At 50.1% G+C, this 16,349-nt stretch overlaps 1 protein-coding gene and 1 long non-coding RNA gene across 6 annotated transcripts in view; one reads left to right on the plus strand and one right to left on the minus strand.

Moving 5' to 3' along the window:
• COL16A1 (collagen type XVI alpha 1 chain) overlaps positions 1-16,349 on the plus strand; it is a 74,107-nt gene that overhangs the window by 43,690 nt on the left and 14,068 nt on the right. For 3 of the 4 annotated variants that reach the window (XM_072609888.1, XM_072609891.1, XM_072609892.1), the window contains 10 exons: positions 742-786; positions 1,727-1,771; positions 4,487-4,540; positions 6,813-6,866; positions 7,981-8,034; positions 9,278-9,322; positions 9,460-9,513; positions 10,331-10,366; positions 10,657-10,719; positions 16,260-16,331. In XM_072609888.1, the coding sequence (XP_072465989.1) occupies positions 742-786; positions 1,727-1,771; positions 4,487-4,540; positions 6,813-6,866; positions 7,981-8,034; positions 9,278-9,322; positions 9,460-9,513; positions 10,331-10,366; positions 10,657-10,719; positions 16,260-16,331 (522 nt within the window). The remainder of the gene's footprint in view (positions 1-741; positions 787-1,726; positions 1,772-4,486; positions 4,541-6,812; positions 6,867-7,980; positions 8,035-9,277; positions 9,323-9,459; positions 9,514-10,330; positions 10,367-10,656; positions 10,720-16,259; positions 16,332-16,349) is intronic. The other variant, XM_072609889.1, reaches the window with a different exon arrangement.
• On the minus strand, positions 8-16,264 carry LOC140504651 (uncharacterized). 2 transcript variants are annotated; one of them, XR_011967182.1, is made up of 3 exons: positions 10,309-16,264; positions 2,549-9,402; positions 8-2,313 (listed from the first exon to the last, which is right to left on the minus strand). It is a non-coding gene; the product is annotated as an uncharacterized lncRNA (long non-coding RNA). The 2 variants fall into 2 exon arrangements; XR_011967181.1 differs by having other exon boundaries at positions 8-9,402.

The following is a 16,349-nucleotide window of genomic DNA, read 5'->3' on the forward strand; positions in this document are numbered from 1 at the left end:
AGAATGATATAGTCCAGGATGGTCACTGTAATTTCTGTAGCATATGGAAGCTTACAAAGCCCATTCCTCATAACGACATTCTGAATAGGTGAGGCAAGTGTTCTCATCCCTATTTTGTAGGAAAAGGAGGTAAAGCTCAGAGAGGGTAGTAACCTGCCCCCTGCCACACAGCACCGGCATTCAAACCTAGGACTTGAGCCCTAATTCTTCTGTCCACCTGGTGCTGCTGCTTTTCTTGACCTTGTGATCATGCAGTGTTAATATTGGTAGGAGCCTCCAAGAGAATTCAGGCTCAGCCACCTTGGTTTCTTAGAAGAGGAAACTGAGACCCATAGAAATAACTTGCCCAGGGTCATACAACTAGAAACTCTCAAGAGTCTGGATTCGAACACAGGCTTCCTGTCTCCAAGTCCAGCATTCTTCCCCCACCACAGATCAGGGACTAGAGACTTCCCATCTGCTGTGACATCCAACTTCAATGCTCCAACGAGAGGGGGTGGGCAGGTCCTTCCTCTATTACCATCAAAGCCACTTAGAATCAGCTCTTCAATTATAGGCAGGCAGATTATCCTTGGCCAATCTTCCTTTCAAGTCCTTAATGACATTAGAGTCCATTGGGCTTAGCAAAATCTTGTGTTGACATCGGTACTATCTCTGTTTACTTTCCCTGGGAGAGTCAGATAGTGTGGGAGCTCAGTCTTCTGACCCTGCCTTCTAAAAATTTTTGCCTTCTTTTTGCAGGGTCCACCTGGTATGAGAGGCTCCCCTGGGCTCCCAGGGCCCATTGTAAGTTTCTCCAGTCATCTTCGTGGGGGCGCCTAACCTTGAGTACTAAGAGTGCTTCTGAGAATGGGGGAATGGACAGCCCAAATTCATGTACCACTCACTGTCTTTGGCTTCCTCAAAATGGCCCCAGGAAGACACATTCATCTTCTTGGGTTTGTGTGTCAGCTTTGCTTCCTTGGGGTCCAGCTGGGCTGGGAGCTGGGCCCTCTTAGCATTGGGACTTTCAAAAGCGTGCCTCCCCACTCCCACACAGTATGAGAGTCGCCCCTGCAGGAATGAATGAGAGTGTGGGCTCTTTGACTGGCTGTCTTGATGACAGGCATCAGAGTGATCCAGAGTGTCTCCTTCCTCCTCTGGATCATAGGGGCTAAAGCTGGCAGGGTCCTTGGAGATCATCAAGTTCAACAGAGGATTGAGGACTAGAGAGGTGAAACCCCTGGCCCAGAGTCCCATCTGTACTGAGCAGTAGACCTGGTGTCCAAACCCAGGTCATCTGCCTCCAAATTCAAGGCCCTTTCCATTCTCCGAGGCCTTGATTAGAAGGCTGGACAAGAGGCCTGACAAGCCAAGGGAGGGCCCTTATCTTGGATGAGAAGGCTGGTGGGAGGCCAAGCAGCTTTTAAGAAGACTGAAGGGGGCAGACAGCTAATCCTGGTGTCCACCATGGACAGGGCACAGGGAACAGGCTCAAGCTGCAAGGAGAGCAGCATAGGCACTTTAGGAAGGACATGTGGGCCATGGTGATTCTCCCTTGTCTTGGCTGAAGACGAGGGGAAGAACACAGTAATCTCTAAAGTTCCTGCTTAGTCCCAGAATCCTCAGGGTGTCTGTTGTCCAGCTGTCCCAGAACGTGGCTCTCCCAGGCTTGGGCCTTGTCTCCCCTCTCGCTCCTCAGGTTACTGTGCTCTGTGACATGTGACACGCCTGTTTCTCCCCTCAGGGCCCCCCAGGTTTTCCTGGAGCTGTTGGTTCCCCCGGATTGCCTGTAAGAACCTAGAGCTGCACGCATTCCCCTCCCCACCCCAGGTCTCTGTGGTTCTTGTTGGCCTCCCCCCTGCCACTCCTCAGCTTACCCCCTACCCTGTGTTTCTTGTTCCACTCCAGGCATAGTAGCTAACGACAGTGGGTGCTAGCCTCTGATGGGGAGGCTCTCTGGCCTTGCAGGGATGTTCCCAGCTCCATAGTCTCTTCTTGACATGGGTTCCCTATCTCTTTTTCACCACCCTCTTCATCTCACCTCACCTCCTTCCCCCATCCAGTCCCCAGAATTCTCACCTTCTGACCCATCCATCAACCCACTCCATGAAAGCAGCATTTCTCTACCCACTCTCTCTCCCCACTTTGTCTTTTTTTCTTCTTCCTTTGGTCTGGATGTCTTTGTTCCAGGTGGTTCTTAGGGGCTTCCAGAAGTCTGGCAGAGATGCCAAAGCTCTCAGGTTTCTTGTTGTAAGTTGGCATTGACTCAGTGCTGTGCTGGATGATTGGGCTGCCCAGCGGCCGCCAGCAACACCAACTTTCTCTGTGATCCTGAGGAGATAGAATGGGTATCCTCACTGTCTTCTCTGCACCTGGTACTCCTCCCCACATTCTTCCTTACCCCTTATCCTGGCGTGAAATCAGACTTGGATTTCTGGAAAATTGCCAGGACATGCCCTCCCCACCTGGCATACCTGCCAGGTGTCGTTAATTGCTCTGCCTCCATCAGCCCTGGTGTGTTTGAGCTCCTCCCTGCCTGTCAGTCACAGACGCTAACCTAACTTACGCTTGTCTGATTCCACATGGCTCCATTGCATTACTGGGTGGCAGCCACCTCTTTCCTCTTTCCTCACCCTATCCCCCAGGGAGCTGGGATGGGGAGTCCCAGAGTGGGGCGCCTCCCCCTTGTTGTGGTTCCATCTGCCCTTGTGTCTTCGTCCCTGGTGAGAAGTCCCCTTGCTTCCACCTTGTGTCTTTCTGCTTGCTTGGGTGAAGGTCCATCTATTTGTCCACCCATCCATCCATCCATCCGTGTTGTGTCGTCGTCCTGTGTGGGCACCTTGGGATGCAGGTGGGAGAGGGGAGGGCACAGGAAAAGGGCAGAATGGGAAAAGAAGCAGTGTTGGAACTCTTTGCCTTCGGTGATCCTAGACCATGCCACACTGGCAGATCTGGGCTTGGGAAGAGACCCAGACTTTGGTTGTCTACTTCCCCTTGAAAAGTGTCAGGTGCTGCTCCTGAAGGAGCACTCCTGTCCCCTTTCCTCCACCCTGAAAATGGAGGTGCCCAGGGTATTGTGGGATGGGACTGGTAAGTACTAGGCTTTGGGAGTGTGTTGCAAACAGTCACTTATCTGGGATCTGGGTGGGGGAGGTGAGTTGCTTGTACCCATTTAGCTGGAGAAGGAATGCTCTTCAGGTCACTAGGTCATCTGGAGGGAGAGGGTATAACCACTAATGGTCACTTCCTTAAGGGGAGGCCCTTGATGAGAACTAGCCTTCTAGAGGAGAACACTTCTAACTGTCCCTTCTTTGTGGAGAGGGTATCTTGCTTGAGTCATTTTTATTTTATTGGCCCTGCCTACCCATGAACAATTACTATTTCTCCAATTATTTAAACCTCTTAAGGTAGAGCACTAACGACAATCAAGGGGGCTATGCCATTATATTCCATTTCTCTGGGCATATATTGTTGAGGTTCACTGCTCCCAACAGACTATCATCCCTTTGGACAGAACATGTAAAAGTCAATCTCTTATGGAGAAAAGTATTCCCCCTAATGATGACCTCTCTTGGGTGTATCTCTTTTGGGGGAGGGGTCAGGTGTTGGGGAATGGGAAAGAGGTACCTGTTGAGTATATCTCTAGACAAATCAAGGCTAATGCTTCAACCTAGAGTAAGTCTTCAGCCCCTCATCTCTGCTCCTCACATTTCAGCTTTTCATTATCTCCTTCCTCCCATCCCCAAGGGCATTAGGAAGAGTAGGGCAAGCTTACATAGGCGCAACAACCTTAAGATTGAATTGAACAAGTTAAAGGGGACTTTGGACTGATCTTCCATGTGTTTCAATTGCTTCAGTTCGTCTGATCCCACCATTGATGACAGCTTCTGTTTCTATGATACTTCATAGTTCATAAACAACCCTGTGAGGGAGGAAGTGTGTGATTCTCCCTACTTTATAGCTGTGAAGATAGAGACCCATTGAGTTGAAATGACTTGCCCAGAGTCACATAGTCAATCAATGACAAAGCTTGGCCCTGGCCCCCACCCTCCTGAGTCTAAGCCCAGTGCTCTTTGTGCCCCGGACTCTCCCACCTCTCCCATTATCCCAGGGTCTGGACCTGAGCCACCCATATTAAGCACAGACAGGGTTGACAGCCTGTGGAGTATAATTGTAGGAGACAGATATATCAGGAACCAACAGATGTTTGGCCTTGCAGTCCCCAACAATTTCCATTAGGTAGATGAAAAACTAAGTCACCCCTTCCTGACCAGAAAACACTGTACAGAACCTAGCTTACCAGATTCAGCCTCTGGGTGTGGTAATGGGAAGACAGGCTCAGATCTCAGAGGGGATCCACAAACAATATGTGGATGTGGGTGGGTTAGGCCCCAGGCACACATCAGCATCAGCCATGGGCATAGGAATGGGGGATAGAAGGTGATGTTGCGGGGGATGGGAGGGAGGGAGAGACCCTCCCCAGTAGTTTCTGTTCTTTTCTAAGGGTCTCCAGGGAGAACGTGGTCTCACAGGACTGACAGGAGACAAGGGGGAGCCGGTAAGTTAAGAGGGACTCAGTGTCCTGCATGGTACTGGGAACACCAGACAGGTGGCCAAAATAGAGAAGGAAACGTTTGGCCATGATGGCTCATCAGTGTGACTCAGTAAAATAGAACTAAGATGGCATGTGTATCAACTTGGGGGATGACTCCAAGCTGAGAGGGGAAACTAGCACACTGGATGACATCAGTGGGGACCAAAATGGTCCTGGCAGACTGAAAGGATGGGTTAAGTCGGAGAACATAGAATTTAATAGGAGGAAGAGGCAAGTTCTGTCCTTGGGGTCACAAAAGCAGCTTCATAAGCTCAGGCTGGCTGGGGAAGTGTGGCAAGGTAGCAGTTTGTGGGGAAAGGACTTGGAAGTCTTAGCAAATGAATTATTAACTGCTTCCTGTGTGTCAGGCACCACACTAGGAGCTAGGGCGGCAAATACAAAAGAGAGCTTCCATTCTAATGGACAGCTGACCCATGGCGGGGTGGGTGATGTGCTCAGTGAAGCCCCAGTGAGGCTAATGGAGCTAGAGGGGAGCTGGCTGACACAGTCTTTCTTGACCCAATGGTAGGGCTGATTCAAAGAAGGGGGAGGAGAAGGTGGGGAAGGAGAGAGTAAGGGAACGTGAAGGGGTAAAGCCTGGTTACTGGCTAAAGGCAAGGGCCTATAGAGTTTGTGCTCACTCCTTGGCCTGTCAGGACAGTGTATCCTCCCTCTCTGTGGCTATCTGACTCCTTCTCCAGGGCACAGTCTCTGGGGGTCCAGTGTGGAGGAGTCTGGTATGAAGGCCACAACAGTGGCAGGCTGGCATGGAGGGGAGATGGGGCAAAGCAGGCACACAAAGTCAGTATAAGACACTTCTGAAGTGGCAGCCAAAAAAAGTGGCCTGTGCTGCCTCAGGCTGCATTAATAGACCAGTAGTGTCCGGAGCCTTGATCAGAGCACATCTGGAGGAGAGAATGTCTGGCTGGAGATACATCACTTTAGGAGCCAGGGTGATCTGGGAGCCAGGCCTTAGGAGCCTCAGTTTAAACCAGGTGTGTTTAGCCTGGAGAGGAAAGGAGGGAGGGGAACATAATCACCACTTTCAGATGGTTAAAGGGCTGCCATGTGGCAGAATTATCAGACTTGTTTTGCTTGGCCCCAAAGGGCAGAACTAAAGCAACTGGTGAAAGTTGCAACATGGCAAATTTTAGCTTGATGCCAGGAAAGACTCCCTCCCAATGAGCTCCTTCGAAGTGAAATGGGCTGCTGCTTTCCCCTTCATCACAGGCTGGATGACCCATTTGTCAGGGATGCAGAGGGGATTTCTTTCAGTTAGATGGCCTCTGGGGTCCCCTCCAACTCAGATTCTGGGCCCCCAACTTCAAAGGGTATAGCTCCCCACCATTACAGGTCTAGGCACAAGGCCCCCAATTCCAAGAAACAAAGTCCCCACTGGAACCAAACCATGGCAGCCTCCCTTTCCACTTCACACCATGTGAGTGTATAAGGGCAGTGGGACAGACTGTCCTGTAGCACATAAAGACACACAAGGAAGTCATCATTGGGGTCAATGGGCTAGGGTGAGTGGAGAGGAGGAGTGGGAGCAGGGAGGGCTTGAAGAGATTGGGAGGTAGTGAGAACAGATCAGCCCAACAAGGGAAGAAGGGATCTGATGGAGGATAGACTCAGGCATGGTGTGAGTGACTGACTAACTGCCTGTGAGATGGCTCCTGACAGGAGCCAGTAGGGCTTGGCAGGAGCAGAGGCAAACAGACAGTCATGGGGTTGGGGCTTCCAGCCACATCCCTCCATCCTGGCTCCTTCAGGGGTGGCTTTTCACATTGCTTCTAGATTGGAAGGGCAGGTTCCTTGGTCTCCCAACCTTCCCTCCACATATTTTAGGGACTCTACCTTCCTCATGCCCTTGTCTTCCACCCTAGAATTCTCCTTTCCACCTCCCCCTCCACTCAGAGCTGTCTCCAGCCTAGTTCCCAAGGATAGAGCCAGTCTGGAACTTGCTAGAGTCATGTTAATTAAGTCCTGCTGCCAGGCAGCCTGGCGGGGTGGGCATGGGCAGAGACAGAAGAGTGGTATGTCCAAGAGGACAAGGAAGGAGGCAGAAATACCAAGCTCAAGGCGTGGGGGGTGGGGGAGCCGGGCCAATGTTTTGGTGTTCTAGTGCCAACAGGCTTCAAAAGCCTTAGGTTTTGGCACTGCCTTTGGCAGCCAGGAATTCAGAGCTGAGCCTGGATTTGGGAAGAAGTTGCTGCATCATCTCTACTTTCCTTTGCAGGGCCCACCAGGACAACCAGGCTACCCAGGTGCCATGGGACCTCCGGGACTGCCTGTGAGTAAGAGCTGCAGAGGGTAGTCGCTTCACATGGTCATGGGGTGCCTGCAAGACTGGCAGGGGGATGGTGAATGAGAATAGGCTCTCACTAGGCCAAGTGCCATGGACAGGCTGGGCATCAGAGAGGCTTTGGAGGTCCCTGCCCTGAATCAGCTGATTGCCTCATATCCTCCCTCCTTCCTCCCTACCCTGGCCTCCAACTGGTTTCTCTCCTGCCCTTCTGCCTGCAGCTGTCCATCTGCAGACTAGATTTCATGGTTTAATTGATGCTGGGGCAGCTGTGACTTAGAGGAGCTTTCTGTCCAGCTGTTGGGCCCCACTTGACATCCCAGAGGGCCCTTCTGAAGGTAGCTCCAGGGATCCTGGGCATTGCTGGAACCATCTCATCATCTCACGACAGTGATCTGACAGGATTGTCAGTCTGGGCAAGCATTCAACATACATATAAATATATACATACGTATATATATCTGTTCATTCAGCAAACATATACTTATCCTACGCAGTGCAGGGATGCTTCTGTGCTGGGAGAATTGCAAAGTTTAGATAAGACACAATCCCTGCCCTCCTGGAGCTAATCAACAGTAATAAGGGTGTTAGATAGAATGCATTCATAATGTTCTTTGAGGCCCAAGGGGAAAGATCATTACTGATAGTTTGTAGAGCAGAGTGGTGGGCATTTGAATTAGGTTTTAAGAGGATGAGTAGCAGTTCATTAGGGGGGAAATGACATCGCCAGTGTTAGGAACAGCATAGCAGGAAAGTTCCGGGAATGTTGAGGGATATGCCTTGTGAAGAGCCTTGAATGCCAGGCAATAGGGATCCCTGAGAGGAGAAGTCACAGAGATGGGGTTGACAGTGACCTGGTAATTGATTGACTGTGAGGGAGGAGAAAGAAGCAAAAGTCACCCCCTGGCAGTGTCTGCCATTTCAGGATAGCTTTGTGAGAGGGGAGCCAGTGCTCATACAGGCGTGGCCCCCCGCTTCCTCACCCACACCAGCAGCCTTCCTCAGCACCATCTGCTTCAGTACCAGCTGCTTTTCCCACCCGTCCTATGACAGCTAGGATGTGCTATGGGGCTGATCTTGGGCTTTCCACCTATTTGTCAAGGGCATCAAGGGAGAACGTGGCTACATGGGTCCTGCTGGAGAGAAGGGAGAGTCGGTAAGTTTCAGCCTTGGAGGGCATTTGCTGATTCCCCCCACCCAATACAGTAGAAGATGATTCTGGCAGTTGGAGAAGAGGAAACGGTGCTGCCCCCTACCCACTTCCTGCCACCTTCTCAGCCTCCCCAACTGTGTCACAGAGGGATCAGCCTGTGGGGGAGGAGGGGTTCTAGAACTGAGACACAAGCAGCAGTAGAGGGTAGAAAAAGCCTTCTGGCCTGGAGCTCAGAGGCCCTCAGTCTGCATCCTGACTCTGTCACTTACAGTCTGTCCAGTTGCCTGCCAAGTGTCTGATCCTCACCTGTAACTCAGGGGGTTGACCTTAGAGATCTGTCAGCTCCCTACCCAGGGAAATGAAGCCACACAGCTCGGGCCCCACAGGTCACTACCCAGAGCCAGGGTGGAAATTCAGGTCTTCAGCCTCCTTATGCGGAGGTGCCCCTTCCCCCTTTCCTCTTCCCCTCTACTGCCCCCAAGAGCAGAGTTGGCTAGAAGGAAGGGCTGGTATGAAGAGGCCCAGGCTGGGAACTGCTGCTTCTGGTCCTGACTGTTTTCAGCCTCTATGTCCCCCTATGTAAAAGAGATGTGGGGAGCCAGCCCTGACCTTGGATCAGGAGCCTAGTCGAGCCTCTTTGGGCCTCAAGTTCCCTGCCTGTCAACAGGGCCTTGGATCATTCCAGCTCTGATGCTCAGTGATTGATCCTATAATCCCACCTCACAGGGAAGTCTCTCCTTCACTCTGGGCTTTTTCAAGACTGTGTGTGCATCTTCTTCCTCCACTGGCTTGCATAGAATTCAACCATGCTACCGCAGTGCAGGAGATAATTTTTGCCGGGCCTCCTTAAAGCTCTAAATCTGGGAGACTACACTGTTTCCCCAAGTCTCCCACCAATCAATTAGGATTTGTCCCACTCTGCTCTTCTGGGCCTACCTGGACAACCTATAAATGGCTTCTCAGCCCCTTGGCCCGGCCCTGCAGCCCTGCAGGGGTTTTGAGTTGCTCCCTTTAGGCATGCAGGGTCTCTGGTCATGTTTTCCCTTCTCATTCAAGTAGAATTCCTACGAGTTCTCTTTCTGCCTGAGAGGGTTATGGTCCCTGGTCATCAGTCACCTCAGTCAGGTCAGGGAGGGTCACTGTGTCCTCCCTGCCTCCCCCAGTCCTTCAAGTTCTGCACAGTCACAACTCAATCCCACAGAAACACTTCTCCATACCTGCTCATGGGTTTTCTCTCTGCTTCTAGGGTCCGCCAGGAGCCGAGGGTCTTCCAGGCCCCATGGGCCCTGCAGTGAGTGTGGGAGCGGTCTCAGGACGGGGCTGATGGGAAACTGCTGACTTGTCAACAGAGTCCTCTCAGGGCTGGAGGGACTGAGAGAAGAGGGTGAGGTCAAGGTGCCAATTTTCTTTGTTTTCTGTGGGTAACAGGGTCCCCGAGGAGAAAGAGGAGCCCAAGGTGGTGCTGGTGAGAAGGGAGACCAGGTGAGTGGTAAGGGAAGGAAAGTAAGAGAGTATGTAGGAGTGGGGTGGGGATGGGGGTGTGTATGCACTTGGGCAGATCTGTATTTATAAGACCGGCAGGGGAAGAAGGGAAATCAATCAACATTTATTAAACTTCTTTGTGCCAGGCACTGTACTAAGTACTGGGATATAGACCAAAAAGACAAAGGCCCTGCCCTCAGGAACCTTCTGTTTTATCATGTGAAGGATGTGCCTGTGTGGGCTAGGTGGGGGTAACACAAATAAAGACGGCCTGAGTCTGATTATCTCTGATAGATCAGGGAGATGGCACTGAGTTTGGTGCCCATGAGTGATGGGAGCCTTGATTCCCTTTTCTGGATGGGTGTCCCCTTTGGTCCCACTGGCTTCCTTTGTCACCTCTACCCCATGTTGGAAGCACACTGAGGAAATAGTTAGTGTCTGGGGCAGAGGATTATCTGTTTTCAGAAGACAATGCTAGAGAAATACAAAATGGATGACTATGTAGGACATGACCACAGGGGCCCCATATCTCACTAATCCTCTCCCTCCCACCCAGAGCATCCCTGACAAAAGGATATTAGTCTCTACTTGAAGAGCTTTGGTTATGGGGTACTCACTGCCCCCAGAAGCAATCTGTTCCACTTAGGAACATCTCTAATTATCAGGAAGTTTTCATTTCCACTGAGCTGAGGGGTTCCTGCCCTCCATTGCTCTGGTTCTTTCCACTGGGGACTTACAGAACAAAGTGAATCCATCTTCCACATAGCTAAAGGTCCCTGCCCTTCCAGAGCTCACCGTTGTTTGTTTTGTCCTGCAGGGATTTCAGGGACAGCCGGGATTCCCAGGTCCACCGGTGAGTAAAGGATCTACCAGAAGAGAATCATGAAGAGATGCTCGATGTTGCAGAAGGGCATTTGTCCTGATAGAAAGAATGACCAGGAAAAGAGGAGGTGCAGAAGCAAGGGAGGGGGGTGAGGAAGATACAGGGAGGACTGGAGGCAAGTGCTTCGTGGCTGGGGCAGAGGGTTCCTGCTTCCAGAAGATAGAAGCAGATTGTCTAAGAAGTGAGCAGTAGCTGTGCCATCCACAGCTAAGCCACAGGGAGAGATCATACTCTGAAGTCAGTCCCTTCTTTTCTCATAGGGGCCCCCAGGATTCCCAGGCAAAGCAGGACCAGCTGGCCCCCCTGGCCCCGCAGCTGAGAAGGTGAGCAGGGAGAACTGGAAGAGGGAGGCGAGTGAGGAGCTAAGCCTTTCTTCAGTGCCCCCAGGAGTCTGGCTTGTTTCCTCTATCAGCCAGTTCAAGTTGCATAAACAGATACCAAGACACTTCCCCGTGGTATGCAAGGGAAGACGAGGGAAGGAGGAGCCAAGAAGGGCCCTGGCGGATGGAAGAAACAGATTCTGGGGTGGGTGGAGAAGGAGAAATGATGGGGAGGGGGCGGGTTAGGGGCCTTGCCTCTGTGTGGCTTCCAGGTTGAGGAGTGGAAGAACAGACATTCTAAGTGAAAATTCCTCCTACATAGGGAAGTAAGTGGGATGGAAAAGTGAAGCCAATCCCTTGGAGGTCCTTTGGCTTGAGCCTCGGTCCCTCCTCTCAGCTGACTGCTATGCCCCCTTCAGCTGGCTTCTCACAGGGTCTGCCTTTCTGCCCTAAAAGAGAAAAATAGAGAGGAAAGGGGAGAGGAAGGGAAGGGGACTAGGCAGAGACCTGCTTTTTTCCTTTACATCCCAGAGGGCAACGGAGCTTGCTCCGTGAGGCAGGGGATAGCAGGGGTGCAAACCTCTAGACCTTCTGTCCTCTGGTCTGGCCTTTTTGGGGGTGGAAGGCTCAATTCAACACTGATTAGATACCTCCTGTGTACAGAATCCCATGTGGGGCTCTAGGGGAGATAGGAAGTTTAGATAGGACCTGTCCTCCCAGCACTTACAGTCAAGGAGGGAGAGATGACACAGTACCAACTCACATTTATATGGGGCTTCAGGGTTTACAAAGTGCTTCTGTGAGATGGGCAGATCATGAGTAGTCCCATCCCCATTTGAGAGAGAAGGCAAACCAAGGCTTAGAAAGGTGAAGTGGTTTGCTCTGGGTCACACAATAAGTGCCTGAGTCAGGATAAGAATATGATCCTTTCCCAACTCCAAGTGTCCTGCCAAAATACCATGCTGACTTCTGGCACGCAGAATTTCATCAGTGCCTTCAAGAGGAGCAAAACATGAATTTAGGGTTAGATGAGGTTCAAGGCAGAAAGTCATTACCAACTCTGAGGTCAGGAAGGACTTACTGGATGAAAAAGCATCTCTGTTGGGTTTTATGTGATGGGTGGGAAACAGGGCATTCTAGGCATGAGAAACAGTGTGACCAAAACAAATTAGAAGCACCATGCCACTGGGGGTGGTGGTGGTGGAGGAGGGGGTCAAGTTTAGCCAGAAAGTAGAAGGTCTGGGAAGGCACACAAGATACAGCTAGAAGGAAGGATGATGTGGGTTGCAGAGGGCCTTCAATGCCAGGCAAAGGAGCCTTTACTTGGGAGAGGGGAAGGAATTACCTAATGGTTTTGAGAAAAGATTGGCCTCATCAGACCTGTGCACAAGGAAGACTCTTCCAGGAAGGGTAACCTAGATGGGGGGAGAATGGACCTAGGAAGACAATTAGGGAGCTAGTGAGGGCTGGAGTCCTGCTGGTAACAACAAGGACCTGCATGGGAGAGGTCATAGGAGTGCAGAGTTGGGGGCTCTGTGATGGAGCTGGTGCCATATCCCTACCACGGAGCTAAGGGAAGAAGGAAGGTGACCAGGGCAAGCTCCTGAGTCAGGGCCCTGAGCCAGCTGGGAAAGAGGCAGAGCTGGGTGGTGTTCGGAGTGGGGAAAAAGAAAGAGAGAGGAGGGAGGGAAAGAAACAGATCTAGGGAGAGGCAAAGAAAGACTGAGGGGAGAGGGGAAGGGAGAAAGGGAGGGAGAGAAGAGAGACAGACAGAGACAGACTGAGAAGAGAGACGAGAGAGGGAGAGAGAGAAGGAGGGAGAGAAAAAGAGAGGGAGAGAGAGAGGGAGAGAGAGGAGAGAGAGAGAATAAGAAACAAGAGACTGGCTAAAACTGATGATGAGTGCAGGGAAGGGATGCTTTTCTCTCTTCTGTCCCAATTGTCCCTCCCAGTCTGTCAGCACAGAACCCTGACCCACCCAGAGCATAAATAAAGCTTTAGAAGCAGCCAAGCGGCTGGCTGCCTGGTCTTTCTCTCATGAGCTCCCCCTTCCTAGCAAAGAAGAGCGTTTCCATCTTCTCCTCCTCCAGCAGCACATTCTGCCCTGGGGGTCCCTCCTCCTCCCTTCTCCCCCTTCTAGACCTTGCCCTGGCTAGGAGGAGGAGACACACGTTCAGACATGTAGAGCAGAGCCTGTCTGTAACAGGGAATAAGCTGGGCTGGTGTCTCCTTTTGCATCCCTGGGTCCCTACTGTAATCAGGCTAGTTCCACTGAGAAACCCAAGCAGCTGCTCTCTGCCCCCGGGTAGGCTTGGGTTTGGGAGAGCAAGCGTTGTTATTTGTAAAGTTCTACTGCCCCCTCTCAGCTAGTGTGAGCATTGCCATGCCTGCCAGTACAGGCACAAAGGGAGGGCACTAGATGCACACTTAAGGGACCTTGGAATGTAAAACACAGAATTTCAGAGCTGGAAAGCACCTTAAAATAGAGAACATTGTCAGAGCTGGAAAGGACCTTGGAGAGCATCCAGATTTGAAAGTGAGCTCAGAGGCCAATTAATCCAGCCTACACCTGACAAAGAACCTCCTCTCTATCATTTACCACTTCCAGTCCAGGGAGAGACAGCCCTTCTGTGCCAACACTGCCAATTCTGCTCAAAGACCTCTCTGAATGTTAGGAAAGTGGTCCCGACCTTGAGCCCAAACCTAGACCTTGTACCTACTATGCCCACTCCTGTTCTCTGGGCCTAAGAAGAGGCCTCATCCCTGCCCAGCCTGACTGTTCCTCCAATACTTGAAACCAGCCATGTCCCACAGGCCTTCTCTTCAGGCTCCACATCCCTCATTCCTTGAGCTGACCCTTGGGTGCCATGTACATCAGCCCCCTTTACTTCTTGGCTGCCCTCCTCTGGACTCACATCAGTGACTTGGTGTTCTTCTTGGATCGTAGCACAGAACTGAATATGGTAGTTCAGGGTGAGGCCTTAACATGCCAGAGTCTAGCAGAGCAATTGCCACCTCCATTTCTAGGCACTAGGCCTCTTGGTAAGGCCTGGGATTGCATTCGTTGTTCCAACTGCATGTGAGTCTATTGACAATTCATAAACACCCCCTCATATTTTTTAGATGAACTGCTATCTAGCCACACCTCCTCTTATCCTGCACTTCTGCAGGTAATTGTTTTTTAATCCAAGTATAAGACTTTCATTAACCTTTATCAAATTTTATCTTGTTAGATTTAGCACAGTGTTATTCTAGCCTGATGAGATTTTTTTTTTAGATCTTGACTCTTCCTATCCAGTACATTAGCTCTATGTCATTGGCAAAGTTGATAAGCTTCCCACCTCCTCTTTCATCTTATTATGTTTAATAGCACAGGACCAAGGACAGATCCCTGGAGTGCTGTTAGAAGCCTCCCCCTGATTTGACATTGGCTTGTTAATTGATACTCTTTGTGTCTAGTCACAGTCATTCAACTGGTTCCAACTCACCTAGCTAAACTGTCATCTAGTCCATCCCCCTTTTCCTTATCTACAAGGCAATCGGGTGGTGCAGTGCAGGAGTCAGGAGGACCTGAATTCAAATCTCACCTCAGACACTTGTCACTCACTAGCTGCGTGACCTTGGGCAAGTCACAACCCCAATTGCCTCATCCTGGATCATCTCCAGTCATCCTGATGAATATCTGGTCACTGGATCCAGATGGCCCAGGAGGGGAAGTGAGGCTGGTGACCTGCACAGCCCTCCCTCACTCAAAACAAAGCCAAGTGCAAGTCATGTCATCATTTCTCTAATGGCATGGTCTTCTTCAGCAACGAAGGACAAACACACAAGGCTATCGTGAAAGACTGTCAAATGCCTTGCTGAAATGTTGGTGTACAATGTGTATATAGCATTCCCCTTATCTTCAAATCTAGAAATCCCATCAGAAAAAGGAACAAGGTTCACCTGCAACGATGTCCTTCTGTCCTCCCTGAAGCCATGCTGGCCTGTGGTGATCACCACTGTCCTTTCCAGATGCTCATGAACCATCCCTTTAATAATAAGTTCTAGAATTCTGACAGAAATCCAAGTCAAGCTAACATATACTTCTCATACTCTAGCCCTCTCCCCTTTTTTGAAAATCAAAATAGCATTTACCCTTCTCCAGACTCATAGCACATCTCCCATTATCAGTCGTCTTTCAGAGATTACTAACGATGATTAAGCAATTCTATCTGCTAACTCGGTGCTGTAGGGAATGCTTTTTCTGGGCCTAATGACTCCATCTTATTGAAGGTAACTGTCATTTTCTCATTTATCTTGGGTCTCAACTCTCTTTAAACTATGTTTTATCTATTCTCATTACAATGATCATTTTGTCAACAGAGAAACTAGAAGCAAAGTAAGAGTTGAGTATTTCTTCCCTCTCTCTGCCATTATTATTGTCCCATCCATCCCTAGAAATGATGCTGTCCTCTCTGGGAGTTTTCTCCTTCCCCCAACATAGGTTGAAAAAAATAGAGAGAGAGCTCATTCTGTTGTCCTTAGGATTCATCACTAACTTCAGCTCATTCCAGACTTCAGTATTCTGGATACCAGTTCAACAAGACTATAACATTTGATGTTGTTATCAGTTACTTGGCCTTGTTTCCATTTTCTATTATCTAAAATAGCTGAGTTGGTTAATGAATACCCTTTGCATACATGTCATTTCCACTTGTACTTCAGAATTTCATTCTTGAGAACTTTCTGTGCCTCTTGGGTCAACTTCTGTTGCTTTTTTTAGGCTTCCAGACACTTCTGATTCTTTCTTTGAACCATTACAATCTGCTTTTCCTAAATCTAGGGTATGAGTCCTAGGGTATGCTCTATTTTCTTCTATCACCAGTTCCCAAATGATTGCCCCCATCCCTACTTCAACAACCAGTTAGTTCCCCACAATTGGTCAGAATCAGGTTCAAAACAGTTCTCTTCATTCCTCCCCCGACCTTTTGAAGAATGTTACCGTTAATCCACGCTCCTAATTTTACAGATGATGAATTGAGGCTCCGAGAAGGAAGATGACTTGTCCAAGGTCACAGATGGCCTTGGGAGCTGTTTGCACATGCTCCGTGAGGAGCTAGCATGGTGAGGGAGGGACGTCCCAGGGGAAGGCAAGGGATAGGGGAAAGGGTCCAAGTCATAGCAAATGCTCATATAACAGACAGGGCAGAGTAGTGGAAGGACAGTTGGATCTGCAATCAGTCCCAGCTCTGGAGTCCCAGCTGTCTCACACCACTAGCTATATGAACTTGGGTAAATCTCTGGTCCTGTTTCCTTGTCTGTAAAACGGGGATAATAATATTTATCATACCTTCTCACAGGGTTGTGTTGAGAAAAGATAACACTGTTAACTATAAAATACTGTAGAAACATGAGTAGTTATTACCCATTATCTAGAACAGGAGTGGAGAACCCTAGTTTCCAGTAGCCAGAGACCACACACGCTGCTTCTGGGCCAGCCCCTCCCTATTCTCATTCCCCAAGGATAAGTAGGCTCTATTGACTCTGGGGGGGTTTTTCAGGGAAGTGAAGGAATTCGAGGACCATCAGGCATGCCAGGCCCTCCAGGACCTCCCGGACCCCCTGGCATACAGGTAAGGGTCTCGCTTGCT

This window comes from Notamacropus eugenii, chromosome 5, assembly GCF_028372415.1.
Source record: "Notamacropus eugenii isolate mMacEug1 chromosome 5, mMacEug1.pri_v2, whole genome shotgun sequence".
In the NCBI taxonomy this organism is placed as follows: Eukaryota; Metazoa; Chordata; class Mammalia; order Diprotodontia; family Macropodidae; genus Notamacropus; species Notamacropus eugenii.